This window comes from Parasteatoda tepidariorum, chromosome 9 (assembly GCF_982258835.1).
Source record: "Parasteatoda tepidariorum strain Cologne lab strain chromosome 9, Ptep-v5.0, whole genome shotgun sequence".
Lineage (NCBI taxonomy): Eukaryota > Metazoa > Arthropoda > Arachnida > Araneae > Theridiidae > Parasteatoda > Parasteatoda tepidariorum.
Window position 1 is genome coordinate 42,762,310 of NC_141763.1, and position 13,391 is coordinate 42,775,700.

The 13,391-nt window shown below is 29.3% G+C and overlaps 1 protein-coding gene across 1 annotated transcript in view; it reads right to left on the reverse strand.

Moving 5' to 3' along the window:
- LOC107457394 (uncharacterized) overlaps positions 1-13,391 on the reverse strand; it is a 166,276-nt gene that overhangs the window by 101,847 nt on the left and 51,038 nt on the right. The window contains exon 2 of the mRNA XM_087151674.1: positions 892-1,082. Coding sequence (XP_087007800.1) covers positions 892-1,082 — 191 coding nt within the window. The remainder of the gene's footprint in view (positions 1-891; positions 1,083-13,391) is intronic.

A 13,391-nucleotide genomic window follows, 5' to 3' on the forward strand; every position in this document is an offset into this window, starting at 1 on the left:
TATGATAGATTAAACCAATTTTTTACTATAATAATCTCTGTCTCTTACAATGGTAATCTATCTTACTACGTTGAGTCGCCGACAAATATGGATTAATAAAGACAGTACTGCTGATTCACTCCGCGAATTCTGCTACCGGGTCCACCAAATATCAATCTTCGTTTTTTAAACTTCCACAACGAGAAATTATCCCTGTTCTCACAATTTGGGCACATCGAAGGAAAACAACTAGGACTAAAAAAGTTTTGGATGACAGTCAAATTTCATACTATAAGACAGATTTAGGTAAGAAGTAGATTTTAGTTCGTTAGCAGATTGGTTAAATAGCTGATTTGTTTTATAGGCATATAAGAGAGACAGATTTAGTTTGCCTTCCAATACAATGATTTTAATTCACAGCTTGCGTTGGGAAGTAGTGGTAAAAGAAGCTTATTTAGAATGCATAGAAAAGTAAAAAAATCACATAATTATATTGCTAATGAGCAGGTATTTGAGAAGAATAAGCAATCTAAACTAACTGTTAAAATGTATCTCGCCTTAACGGTGAGTTTACGCACGAGTATCAAACTTCATTTTCTTAACCTTCTCAAGAAGAAACTATCCTTGAACCATGCAGTTTTGGCTTGCTCAAGGGAAAAAAAGGATAGGACTGACAGACTTTTGGCTGATGATTAGAAACGCAGACAGATTTGACTTATAAATAAATTTTTGTTCTGAAGCAGATTGGCTCGCTGTCAGATTTGATTTATAGGCATATAAGAGAGAATGATTAAGTATACTTTCAGCCGCACAGACTTCTACGTTTGGTTCACAGTTAGTTGTTAAAGAAGTTTATTAACATGTATAAACGCCAATATCATAACCTTAATAAAAAACAAAAATGGTTCTTACCTTGGAAGTAGCTTTTAGTCCTGAGATAGCTAACACTTAATCGGAGAATGGAGAGTTTGTCTAGCTTAGACAGGACGTTTTGGTCAAAGGGAAGTAGACTAGCCAAGGTGTCCAACTCTGCGTTTAGACGTTCACGATGTCTTTTGCTGGGGTTTGATTTGGTTTGGCCTTCTTTGGGTGGTACACGAACACTAGAAGAGAAAAAGAAATTCGCTAAATTAACACAGAGTAAAATACACGTTAAGACAAGCAGTGAAATGTCCTATTAAAAGGTATGTGTCAGTTTCAGAAAAGGAATATGGATACGTTCATCTAAATGGTTTATCATCAGCAATTCTGTTGATACTGTTTTCTATATTATTTCGAAATAAAATTCTTTATCCTACTATATCTTTTGCTTGTTATATTTAACACTGCTTTTAAAATTTTGACAAACTCCCAAAAAGTGGCATTTTAAATACCTTTTAAGTACCTTTAAATACCTAATTTTCGAGCAAAAATTAGTTAATTAGGAAATATTTGAAAAAGATGTTGAATACGAAAGAAAATTTAGTAGTAATCACAGAAATTAAGCAGTAGTAATGGAAATTCGCTTTGATATCTTTTTTTGTAATAATCAAGCCTTTTTTACCGCAATAAAATGCGCATTTAAAAATTCACACCTTCATATTTCAAATCCTCGATACCAATGTAATAAATATATAAATATATTTGTATAATAAATCTTTTTAATAAAGTTTCGGAGCCGAAACTCAGCAAATCCTTGTACTTTTGGAATCTGGCATTGATTTGTCAGCAGCTTTTTTATTCATTTTCATTTAAATTAGGTATTTTGTTAAATTTGTTCAAAAGTACAATTTGCTACAAATTTCGAAACACGTTAGCTTCCGTTACTTTAAATATTTTTTTTAAAAAGCAAAAGTTTCGCATTTTGTTTGAATTACTTTTGCTTCAAATTTATCTCGATCATTGTTTCCCAAACTGGCTGACCCCGAGCAGGTGATGATCCACGGAATAATATTAGTATTAGAATTAATAGAAATCTTATTAATATTTCAACAGGTTTAAACTTAAAGTATTTTTCAATATAGAGAGCATGAGAATGATCAGAAACAAACTGGTCAAATTGTCTAAGTGTCACAATTTTAAGTAAGTAAAAATTATGCCACTATTTTAAAATAACCTTACCGATCCACTACAAAACACTGATTTATTTCACCGGTCCTTCGAGTAAATCGAGTTGCAAAATACTGATCTAGATGATATATTAAAAGACTTGTTATTTTGTTCTCATAACTCACAAAGGAATCGTGTATTAAAGTTTTATTTGTTAAGAAGTTGTTATTATATGAAATGTTTTTTTTTTTTTTTTTTTTTTTTTTTTTGCTGAAAGAAATACTTGATTTTTATGTATAATTAATCAATGCAGTTGTTACAAAATTATTAAAATTTCTGGGATATTTCCATTTCTTCTGATAAATGTTTGCCATTTTGTCAGCAACTTAAATCGCAAGTGCAATCAAAAAGATCGCTCACGCTGCTACACAATTTGGAACTTGTGGAAATATGGTTCAATTTAACCTCCTTTATGTGGTTCCAGAGAAATTGCACCGATACAGACCGAGAGCGTACAAACATGGTCGTTTAGAATAAAGAAAAGTTTACGACAGTGAAAGCCGCTAAGTTGACCACCTCTGTATGTTGTTTAGTTGTTGAAATACAGAGATGGTCACCTTAAGAACTTAGTTGTTTAAGCAGATTTTAATGATCAAGTACCAAATTGGCAAAAACAATTAAATTTCCCTTTATAAGATGACTATTTGTCTAAGTGGACCATCGAATTCCTCTCTCACTAGTGGTCAACTTACACGGGCTTTACTGTATTTGTATTTGTCTCGTTACCTCTGTACTTTTTTCAGTTGATAAAATACGTAGACGGTCAGCTTAGCAACTTAGTTGTTTAAGCTGATTTTAATGAACAAGTACAAAATTGGCAAAAATAATTAAATTTCCCTTTATAAGTTGACTATTTGTCCAAGTAGACTATCGAATTGCTGTTCCACTAGTGCTAACTTACACGGACTTCATTGTTGTATTTACAATCCAATATGTAATGAAAATGGTAGAAGTTTTGTCATTCTGTCAAATTGCAGTTCTCTGACAAAACACAAATGCGTGTTTGTTAAATTCTTCATCCGAGATACTTTCTTCAGCCGAAAAGGATTTTGATATTTGAGTCATGTAAAAATGAAGTCATTACAAAATGACTAACACTGTCGGATGGTTTTAAACATTTACCATTTTGTGAACTTATAACTAAAAAACATATGGCAACACGCGTGTTCAAGGGTTTCGCATGATCGATACAATAAACATGAGAGAATAATTATATCACATTAAATATCAGAAATGTCCTCCAACGTACCGTAAATATATCTAAACATGTCTCACCCTATATTTTGCTGTTTGCTGAAGTGTATGTTTTAAGGTTCGTTTCTAGTGGTTTCGTGCAACTTATCCAGTGTTTTTGAATTCTATTCGGAAATGCCTTTCGTGTTCCGAACAAAGTTTTCCTTCGTATTCACCGGTGCGTCCAGAACAAGTTCAGCGAACCAGTACATAGGTATTCACCAAAAACAAACGATCTTGAACATATTGCTAATTTCATTCATTACGGTTTGCCAACTATATTTAAAGTTCGTAACGTTCTCATTACTTACTGAAATCGTTCTCCAACAATTATTATGACACTTCCTTATAATAATGTTAAAATTAGCTGCCTTGCAGTTTTCCACAAAATTTAAAATACGCATGTTTTTTTTTCTTCCCCTAACAGAAGAACAATTTTATAATACAAGCTCTCACTAAAACCCATTTCAATTGTAAAGGTCTGGTTTCTTAGGACAAGCGCCTTATCTGGGCGTCAGCGTTAAGTTGACGTTACCCTGACGCCAACAAAATACTAGTTTGTTAGCTCAAGGCCTGGTATCTTAAGAGAAGCGTCTTAACTGGGCGTCAGCGTTAAGTTGATATAATTTTGACGCCATAAAAATAACTTTTTGTTAGCTCAGCGTGAGCGGTCGGTCCAACACAGACATTATCTCTCATTGCGCATGCGTTAATAACGTAAACAAATATTTATTTTGAATTTGTATTGATTTTGTGATTGTTGACCAGTGCTTTAAGGAACAAATAATGACTTTGTCCAAGAAAAAACACACAATAGCTTAGCTAAATGAAGAAGAAAAAGAAGCTATGTTCAATGCTAAAATTAAAATCTTGGCTGATTTCAATGCTCTGTTGTTGGCTGTTGTCCGCCATTGCTTCTGTTGTTAACGTCACGTTGTAATCCAACTGCAGTTGATTTGGACGGCAGTTGTCGATCAAGATGGGCGTTCGATGACGTATGCTGTCAAACTCATAAATTGACCAATCAGAGGTAAACGTTCGTTTCAAGCTGACGCCGACGTTTCCTAAGAAACCAGGCCTTAAGAGTGACTTTGTCGGATGCGCAGTTCGTTTTTTAAGTCCTTCTTGAATTTAATGTTCAGTTTTAATGAATATGTAGGAATTCGATAGTACTTATTATTTTAAAAACACGGATATTGTTATATAAATAAGGGGAATTATTTAGGATTCATCTAGATTCCTTATATATTAAGAATAAAGAGTACAAAAGCGGATAGAAGATCACTTTAGCAGCATTTATTACTTCTAAGTATGTATTATTTTGGAAACTGTGAAATTTCCAAGTAAATAAAGAAAATAATTTTAGGAGCATGAAGATTGCCACGTAAGCAAAACGGATCATTTAGGAAACATGGATATTTATATGTAAATAAAGGAAATTATTATAAGAACATGAAAATTGCTAAGTAAGAAATAAAAACGAATTATTTTGGAAACATGGATATTTCTAAGTAAACGAAAGAAATTATTTTAGGAACATGAGAACTGCTAAGTAAATAAAACGGATTATTTAGGAAACATAGAAATGTCCAAGTGAATAAAGGAAATTTTATTTCAGGAATATGTAAGATTATAAGTAAAAAAACGGACTATTTTGGAAACATGCATATTTCTAAGTAAATAAAACAATAATCATTCATTTATTTCTCTCAATGACTTTTACTCCAATGCAATGTCTCTTTCTTAATTTAATTTCTCATCTTAGTTTATAACCATCTAATATTTACCATCTCTTGAAGTAGTATAAAAATACAGTAGAATAAGGAGACAAAAATTCACTTCACGCAAAAATAACCAAAATTAGTTTTTCACAAATCCTCATATTACAAACATCGAAACAATAAATTAACGCAATCAATATTTCTGGTACTATTTTTAAATAAAATACTTCTATTACTTGCAAAATGATTGTAAAAAAGGAAAATGAAAAGAAAAGAAAATGAAATGAAAGGCAAACAGAAAATTTCCCCCAGTAAAGGCTCCTGATAACCGCAGACCACTAAACACCCATTTTTAATGGATTTCCGTTCCCCGTTTGCAATTACACCAAAAACAGAAACGTTATTAGCAGACGAGGGGGAAAAAGAACCGCTTAAAAAAATAACAAGAAAACAAAAACCAAATAAAAAAACACAGCGGAAAATCATAACACCGACTTAGTCAGCTTTCTTTTGGAAAAATTGACTACTGAGCACCCATTTTTCTACCCCCTTTCCAACTTCTACGTTTTCTGTATTATTATTTATTAAGTTTTTTTTCTTCTTCTATTTAGTTTTATTTTTCGTTCTTTAATTTCTACCTCACCTGGCCGGTTTAGCAGCGTTTAGGACAAAGCATCCATTGAATAATGTCACCCTTCGTATATAATTTTGGTACCGGCGTTTAAGTCTTTTCCCTCCCCCCTCTACAATTTAATATCCCCTTTCTTCCTGAGCATTATAACTTTCATCGTTTCTTAATGTTTTATCTTTTTATGGGACTCAGTTTTTACTGAGCCGATTTGCATTCGCCATTTGAGAGAAAATTTTAATGTATCGTCTGCTTGCCGATTTTTGTAACTGTTGTTTTTAATGCGCCCGACTCGTAGAAATTAGTGATATTTATAAGGAAATCGTCTGCCACTGTTTCCAACAAATTTTGTTCCATTACAAGAGAAATAATAATAAGCTACCTCACGAATGTCATTTTTTTTTTACAGTTTTATTATTTTTTATTTTCTTTTGAAAGCCGACCGTTGATAAAGAGAAGAAAAAAAATTCTAGCAGGTCTGTATTTATTTACTTTTTATTCGCTTAATTGTAATTTATTTGAAACATGAAAATCGAAGTATTTGGAAATCGGTCATAATTTATTTTTTATTCTTTGTAATAACGCTTAAATCCTCTTTAAATAAATAGTAAAATGTCGATGCTCCGGGCTTGCGGATTATAATCGAGAATTAGGAATTTTTAACATCAGCTCTAAATTTTATTTCCAAGAAAATTACGTAACTTGTAGTTTATTTTCATTCTTTAGTGATGTTTAATTTTATGAGTACGTTTAATCTTTTGAGGAATTTAGTTTCTTGCAATAAATACAGGCAAAACAAATGCTAAAAAAACTAAATGATGAGCACTTTTATAATAAATAAGAAATATTTCTTTATAGTATTACCAGAATATTTTTCTACTATATTATAAATGTATTCATCAATTTATTCTAACTTTCTAATATTTTTCTAATTTATTATTAATTTATTTTTAGAACTGTTAAATTTAAATTTTAAGGAAAATTGCCTTTATATAGCTTTATATATGAACTATTAAAATTTCAATCTAAACTTTGCAGAGTTAGTTTAATGAAAATATGAAAGAAAAGTTTTTCGAATTTTAATATTTGTGTATAATTTGTGAGTAGTGAATAATTTTAGCACGCGACTTTTTGAAAATATTAATGAAATTGTTGCTATGGTTTAATATTTTAGAGCGTTCAAGTTGTTCTACATATTCAAGTTGTAGCAAATTTTAATATGCATCTTGTTAAAAATATGAATGTTTCCTATGTTATAATAATTTCAGACAACTTACTTTTCAATATCTTTGCTTTAGGCAATATTTTTGTGTTAATTCTGCAAATAAACAGTGTATGCATTTTGATGTGGCGTAATTGAAAAAAATGTATCAAAATCGTGTATTTAAAAATTTAATGTATTGTTTGGGGGGGGGGTGGTATTATCATTTTCAAACCTGTCGACTTGACATTGTATTCCTTCTAGTGATATTTGTAGAAAATGAATTTAAACTATTTTACATTAAAACTGAAACAATAGATTAGATAATATAAAAATTCCATTAAAAAAGAATTAATTAGTGCCTTGAAACTTACTTAAAAATGGGATACATAATTAAATTAAAACAAAATAATTTTAGTCGGGAGTTCCAATTCTGTTGTCTAACTGTTAAACTACATTTTCACGACAATACAATTTCCAACAGAAAAATAGTCCAAGTGTACATTTGGCCGATATTGTAAACAAAAAAGGAATATTTGTACAAAACTATGCCTGAATTTCCTACAGTGACAGTGGATTTTTCCCTGTTGTTTAGAATTCAACTTTTTTAACTGGGCTGGGCTACTTACTGCAAGGTAAGCGAGATTTAGTGACTGTGGTAGTTGCTAATTTTCTTTATGCTGTTTAAAGGACTTGAGACGTTCTAAATCTATAACTAATTCTAGGTAGCATTTTATTCTTTTTATTATTTTTTATTTTATTATTTTCATGATTTCTTTCTATCATTTTTATTTATCCATTCTTTTTTTTTTTTTTTTTTTTTTTTTAAATTCTGGTAATATTTTGTTCTTGTTATTTTTTTATTCTTTCACTTTTTTTCTTCTTTCTATTTTTTTCTTTATATTTTCTTCTTCTTTTTATTTATTTATTTTCTTCTTTCTTTTTAATTTTTTAATTTTTTCAAAATACTTGGTCATAATAACTTCTTCGGCTGACATTATGATGCAATGTTCTGAGCAGTAACACGCAAATCCTCCTTTTTTTCTGCTTTACTCCTTTTTTTTTCTGTTGAAAAAAAAAGTATGCAACGGACAATATTTATATTTTTGAACCAGATTTTTGAGGCGCAAACAGAAAATTATTATTTGTAGTCATTTTAAAAGAGTCTCATTTTCCTAATTGAAATTTATTTAATAATAATAATATATTTCTTTTATTACATTATTTATATTTATCGTATTATTCTTTTATAAATTAAGAACTATTTAAATAAATTACATTTGTCACTCAGTTTGAATTTTTCTAATATTTTTGTCGGACAATGATTTGTTTGTGAAACGAAATTATCGGGGTAGTAAGTTATCTGAAAAACGTACCAGCCGGGCAAAGGAATTGTCCTGCAGACGTACCATATACTTGTCTAGCATACGAAGTTTAACGTACAAAAATTTTATCGTTTGAAAATATTTTGATACGATATTTTTTCTTTATTAAATGACATTTTAACAAATAATGTTAGTTTCTCTCGCAATAGATATGCTATTTTTCCACTACGTTTTTTCATTTAGTACTGTCATTAAGATTTTTATCATGACCTAACGTTTCGCAAATAGGTTTTAGGATGTAATTTATTTTAATCTTTAAAAATGTCTACTCAGGTATAAATTTCTTTTCAAGTATTGAACTAATTTTTTATATAAACCATTACAAATATGGCCTTTCAAATCTGCTAGACTTAATAACACTAAATTTAATACCTTTATTTCCAGAAAATACCTTATCTTAATTTTTAAAAGGCTTTTGTGCAAACAACTTGAATTACTTGCTATGGGATTTTGTTCACATCATTTACTTATTAGCTAAAAGTGCACAAAGTTGAGACAGCAATAACGTGACTTAACGAATTGAGTGTGGATAATAACACGAAACGTATTGAGCGAGTTCTGCAACATGGAGTCAATGGAGCTTGCACTGAATACCTTTAACTTTTGAACTATTTAAACAAACCAGTTCATAAATTTCCACATAACGTCATGATACTGAATAGCAATTCATTCAATAATAGTTTAAATATATAAAAACAAATTACAAAAGAAAATTTTAAACTTAATATTTACTATTATTAACTTTCTATTTATTATTATTAAACTTTATATTTACTATAACTAAATTTATATTTATTATACCTAAACTTTATGTTTATTAAAGTATAATAATTTTGATTTCAAGATTTTCATAAATTTAGGTAACTCTTTTACTGGACCAGGTTTAGCTATCCTACCAAATATGCACTGATGAAATTCTAAATTTGTTAATGCATATTTAATTTGGCTTTCTGTTTTGATGAAAAAGTTGCAACAAAAATAGTGTCGGAGCAAAGTTAAAAAAGACATTAAAATAAAAAGTTTGTTCTCAAAACATTTTATTTCTTAGAAAAGAAAAAATAAAGTAGGGTGGAATATTTCATTAAATATATTCTCTCTAAATGGAATCTATAAGAGATGAAAATCTTCTATGAGAAGGGAATCTTTTCTTAAAATTAAAGCCAATCAAACTCTTTTTTTGTACTATTCTTGAACTGAACCAGTCAGAAAATTTCAGAGTGTGCTCTAAAAGCTATAAATCAGAAAACTCGCCAATTTTTTTTTTTTAATAAGCAGTTTTTCTAGGGGAAAATTAAAGTTATTTTACAACAATAAATGTAGAATTTAATCGTAGCACATTAATCTATATCTTTAATAGAGACGAACATTTTTAAAGCGATTTCTCTTACGTATATCAAATATTTACATTCATAGTTTCATGAAATGTGTTAAATTGTTTCACAAGTTTAAATAGTTTACATGCCACTGGTGTTCAGCACTTTTCAAAACAAGATCTTTTGTCATTTCATGTTTCTTAAAAAACTAAAATTAAAACTTAAAATTACGAAACCGTAGCTCTTAAATGAATATTATTTAAATAGTGTTTAGATTGATAACTTTTGATAACATTGCTATAATTTTGGATTACTAACTATTTTACAGAAATCGCTTAAAAGGTGTGCACAATTGAAGCTTTTAACACTGTTTTTATAAAAAGTATTAGTAGAACATAATATTTCTCTATCCTGTTTCTTTCTATGTCATTAAATTTAAACTAAAAATTGTTACAATTGTTATAAAGGGTAACTCCGTCTAATTCGATGAACAGTCATTTCAGACACAAGAGTTTCAGGTTCTATTTCCGGAGATGACTGATTTACCCATTTATGCCTTTCAAAAGAACAGTTATGTTTTTTTTTTAAGCAGAAGAAAAGGGTAACACAAATGATTTATAGCTAGGATTAGTTTTATAGAAACAAGGTAGCTCAAGAAACAAGGTATAGAAACAAGGCAAAAATATTTTTTAAATATAACAATATAAATAACAATAAAATAAAAATATATCTAATAATAACAATATAAAATAAAACATGGTTTACCAAAATATATTAACAATATAAACGTCTTTAATTGGATCCGAAGTAAGGTACTTTGCTTTTTGAAAGTTAAAGTGGTAGATAACAGAAAGAAATGTCTGCTTGGTATAAATAAATATGTGCTACCCCTTTTTCAAGATAGTAGTTTTTCATATATAGAAAACTTTCAGTGCCCTTGTATAAATGGGTTAATCACCCATTTATACTGACCCTGACTTGCATAAACCACAAAAATGTCATGAAATTAGTAATAAACAGATTATAGGTTAGACTATAATTGTGCTGAAATAGCACTGAGATTATCGTGGCTTTCCTCTCCATGTAACGCAAACGCGTAACTTTCCTACAAATTTACTTTCTTGACTGCTGAGCAGAAGTGATTATAAATGTAACAGATTATAAACAAGAATTATATTTATTCATTTGCACCTGACTGTGATTACAAGTAATCATAACGGCCTTTTTTCTTGATTAAAAGTAACCAAGTAATCACGCAATCCTACCCTATGTTTACAATAACACTGATTACTCGTGGTGATATTTAACTTGTGTCTTTGATAAAACTTTGTATTTCTTTCAGTATAGCTTAGAGTATACTTTTATATCAAAATAGTAATTTTAAAGCCAAAGATTTAGAATTTTAAATTCTAATTAGAAGTTAGAAGTCATTGGTGTTATTATAATCATTTCTCATGATTAAATGTTACAAACACTACATGCAATCATAAATAATATAAGTTATAACCATGATTTTTTCGTTATTGAATATGGTACTTGTATTCAAGATTTTGGCTCATTTTTACTTTAAAATCAAATTCAGTAGTAATCAATTTTTGTAACTGATGTTCAAATTTAATTTTACTCCGAGAATCCAATAATAAAGCTACGGAGGAGATTTAATAATTGCCTCACATCTTTGTATATTGATAGGCTATGTATCGATATCTATATAATTTATGGATTATGAAATAAAATAAAATTGTTGTAAAAGCAAGCGCTCGTTGTTATGGCTAACTTCTTTTTAAAAAAAATAGAGCATTGCACTGTATGTGCAGTATATTTTTAAACAATAACTTTTTTATCGCGCAAAACAACAAAGGAAGACTTGTTACTTTATGGAGGCAAAATGCACCACATTCAGTGTAAATAATTAATGTAATGGTGTTTTCAGAAAATTCCCCGTAATGACAACTAGATCAACTTTTATGACGATTTTCCAAGAAGTGAGAGGGCACTGGCAAAGTTTCACATTCGAGACCTATTTTTGTTGCTATAGTGATCCAAGAGATTGTTTTCGTTATTTATAGAATTTATAAATTCCTTCTTAAGAACGTGAAATTTAAAAATATAAAAATTGGAACAGATGAAAAAAGGAGTTTAAAGGAAAATATTTCGCCTTGACAAAATACAATGGAAAACTATTATAAAAAATATCATTTGAATAAAATATTAGCTTTTAGTTTTCAGTACACATAATAAAATAAAGAGTTAGTGTGCATATCCGATTTTAGATACACCGTAAGAGCTAAAAATACGACATTCAACATGAGTACAATTGTAAACAAATCATATAGCCCTATTTTTGATTTTTTTTAAAATAAATAATTAGATTAAGTCAGCAACATTTAAAAAATGGAATTTTCTTATTTGTTTAGCGGAAGCTAATGTTTTAATACTACAGACGATTCAGTTTTGTCTAATATTTAAAAGATAACATCAGTGATTTATGATAGCTTATGCTAGCTCTAATCAAATAGTCGTTTATGGCACATTTTATAATACTTAATTATTTTTTATTCGTTAAGCTAGATTATATGAAGGATCCATATGATCGTGCTGGCACAGGTTGACTAAAATGACCTACCACTATATTGGTATTTCTTAAGTAATTTGAAATTCCGTATTTATATTTCTCTACAATTGTCAGTTGTAATATGCTGATCGATTGCTGTTATCAGCATGGCATTATTTGTCACAAAAATTTGATATCATAATCTGAAATTTAATTTTTTTTTAATAAAAAGAATTTGCCCATTGTTTTCTATAGAAGAAACTATTTTTGTAAACTTATAAGTATGCTGATTTCTTTTTCTACAGAACTACTGCTAAATAGGTTTATATGATCAAAGATGCTTTAAAGATGGGTCACTTAAAAATGATTTACATAAAGGTAAATCTGTTACAGAAGGAATCTGTTAACTTAATGTTACCGCAATTTAAGATCATCTTTAAGGAGTTTAAAATCTCAATTTCAGATCACGGGTTCACTACGAAATTAATAAAAAAACTAAAAGAAAAAAAGGGTAAAAAGGAATTGACGACAATGCTTTATCCCATTTTGAGAATGAAAACCCAAACTGGGATACCAGCAAGTGACGTAGTATTGGTATCTCGATCTTGATTGGTTGTTGAAGCGTAGTATTTGTTTACGTTAGCAACTATTCTTTCCGTTCTATTTCGAGTAAGCCAATCCGTCAAGTATCAATTCTCTTAAGTGAGTCATTCGATATACTTTCACAAAGATTTCAATTCTTTCACTGTATATTTCTTACTTAACACAAAGACATGCATGTAGAGCATAAACAAACTAATTAAGTATGAAATTGCCAAGTACACAAAACAAAAATATATCATGGTTACAATAAAATGCATAAAGAAATAATAAATGTTAGTTAAATAAAAGACGTAGACGAGAAATAATTATATTTCAAGAAATTTGATGGACGATACGGATCTGTATCCAATTAACTTCACGTTAATTAACATTCTAACTTATGTGGCGAAACTTAGCTTAACATTAAAACGCCATTTAGCTTATAAAGGATCAGCTGTCGTTGACGTCATAGGTCACATGTGTGGGTAATTGTGATATTCTTCATCTTGAAGTGCAAGTACCCAGTTGGACCATGTGTTCCTTATCAGATATAAAATAAAACTAAAAAAGTCTCGTTTATATATTTTGTTGTTATCGGGGTAATTAACCGTAAAGCTAAGCAGTCCGTTTTTACTAAGATAGAAGTCTCAAATTTTGTTCATGTGTTCTTTATGGAATAATGCGAAAAAAATTAAAAAAAGTTATTT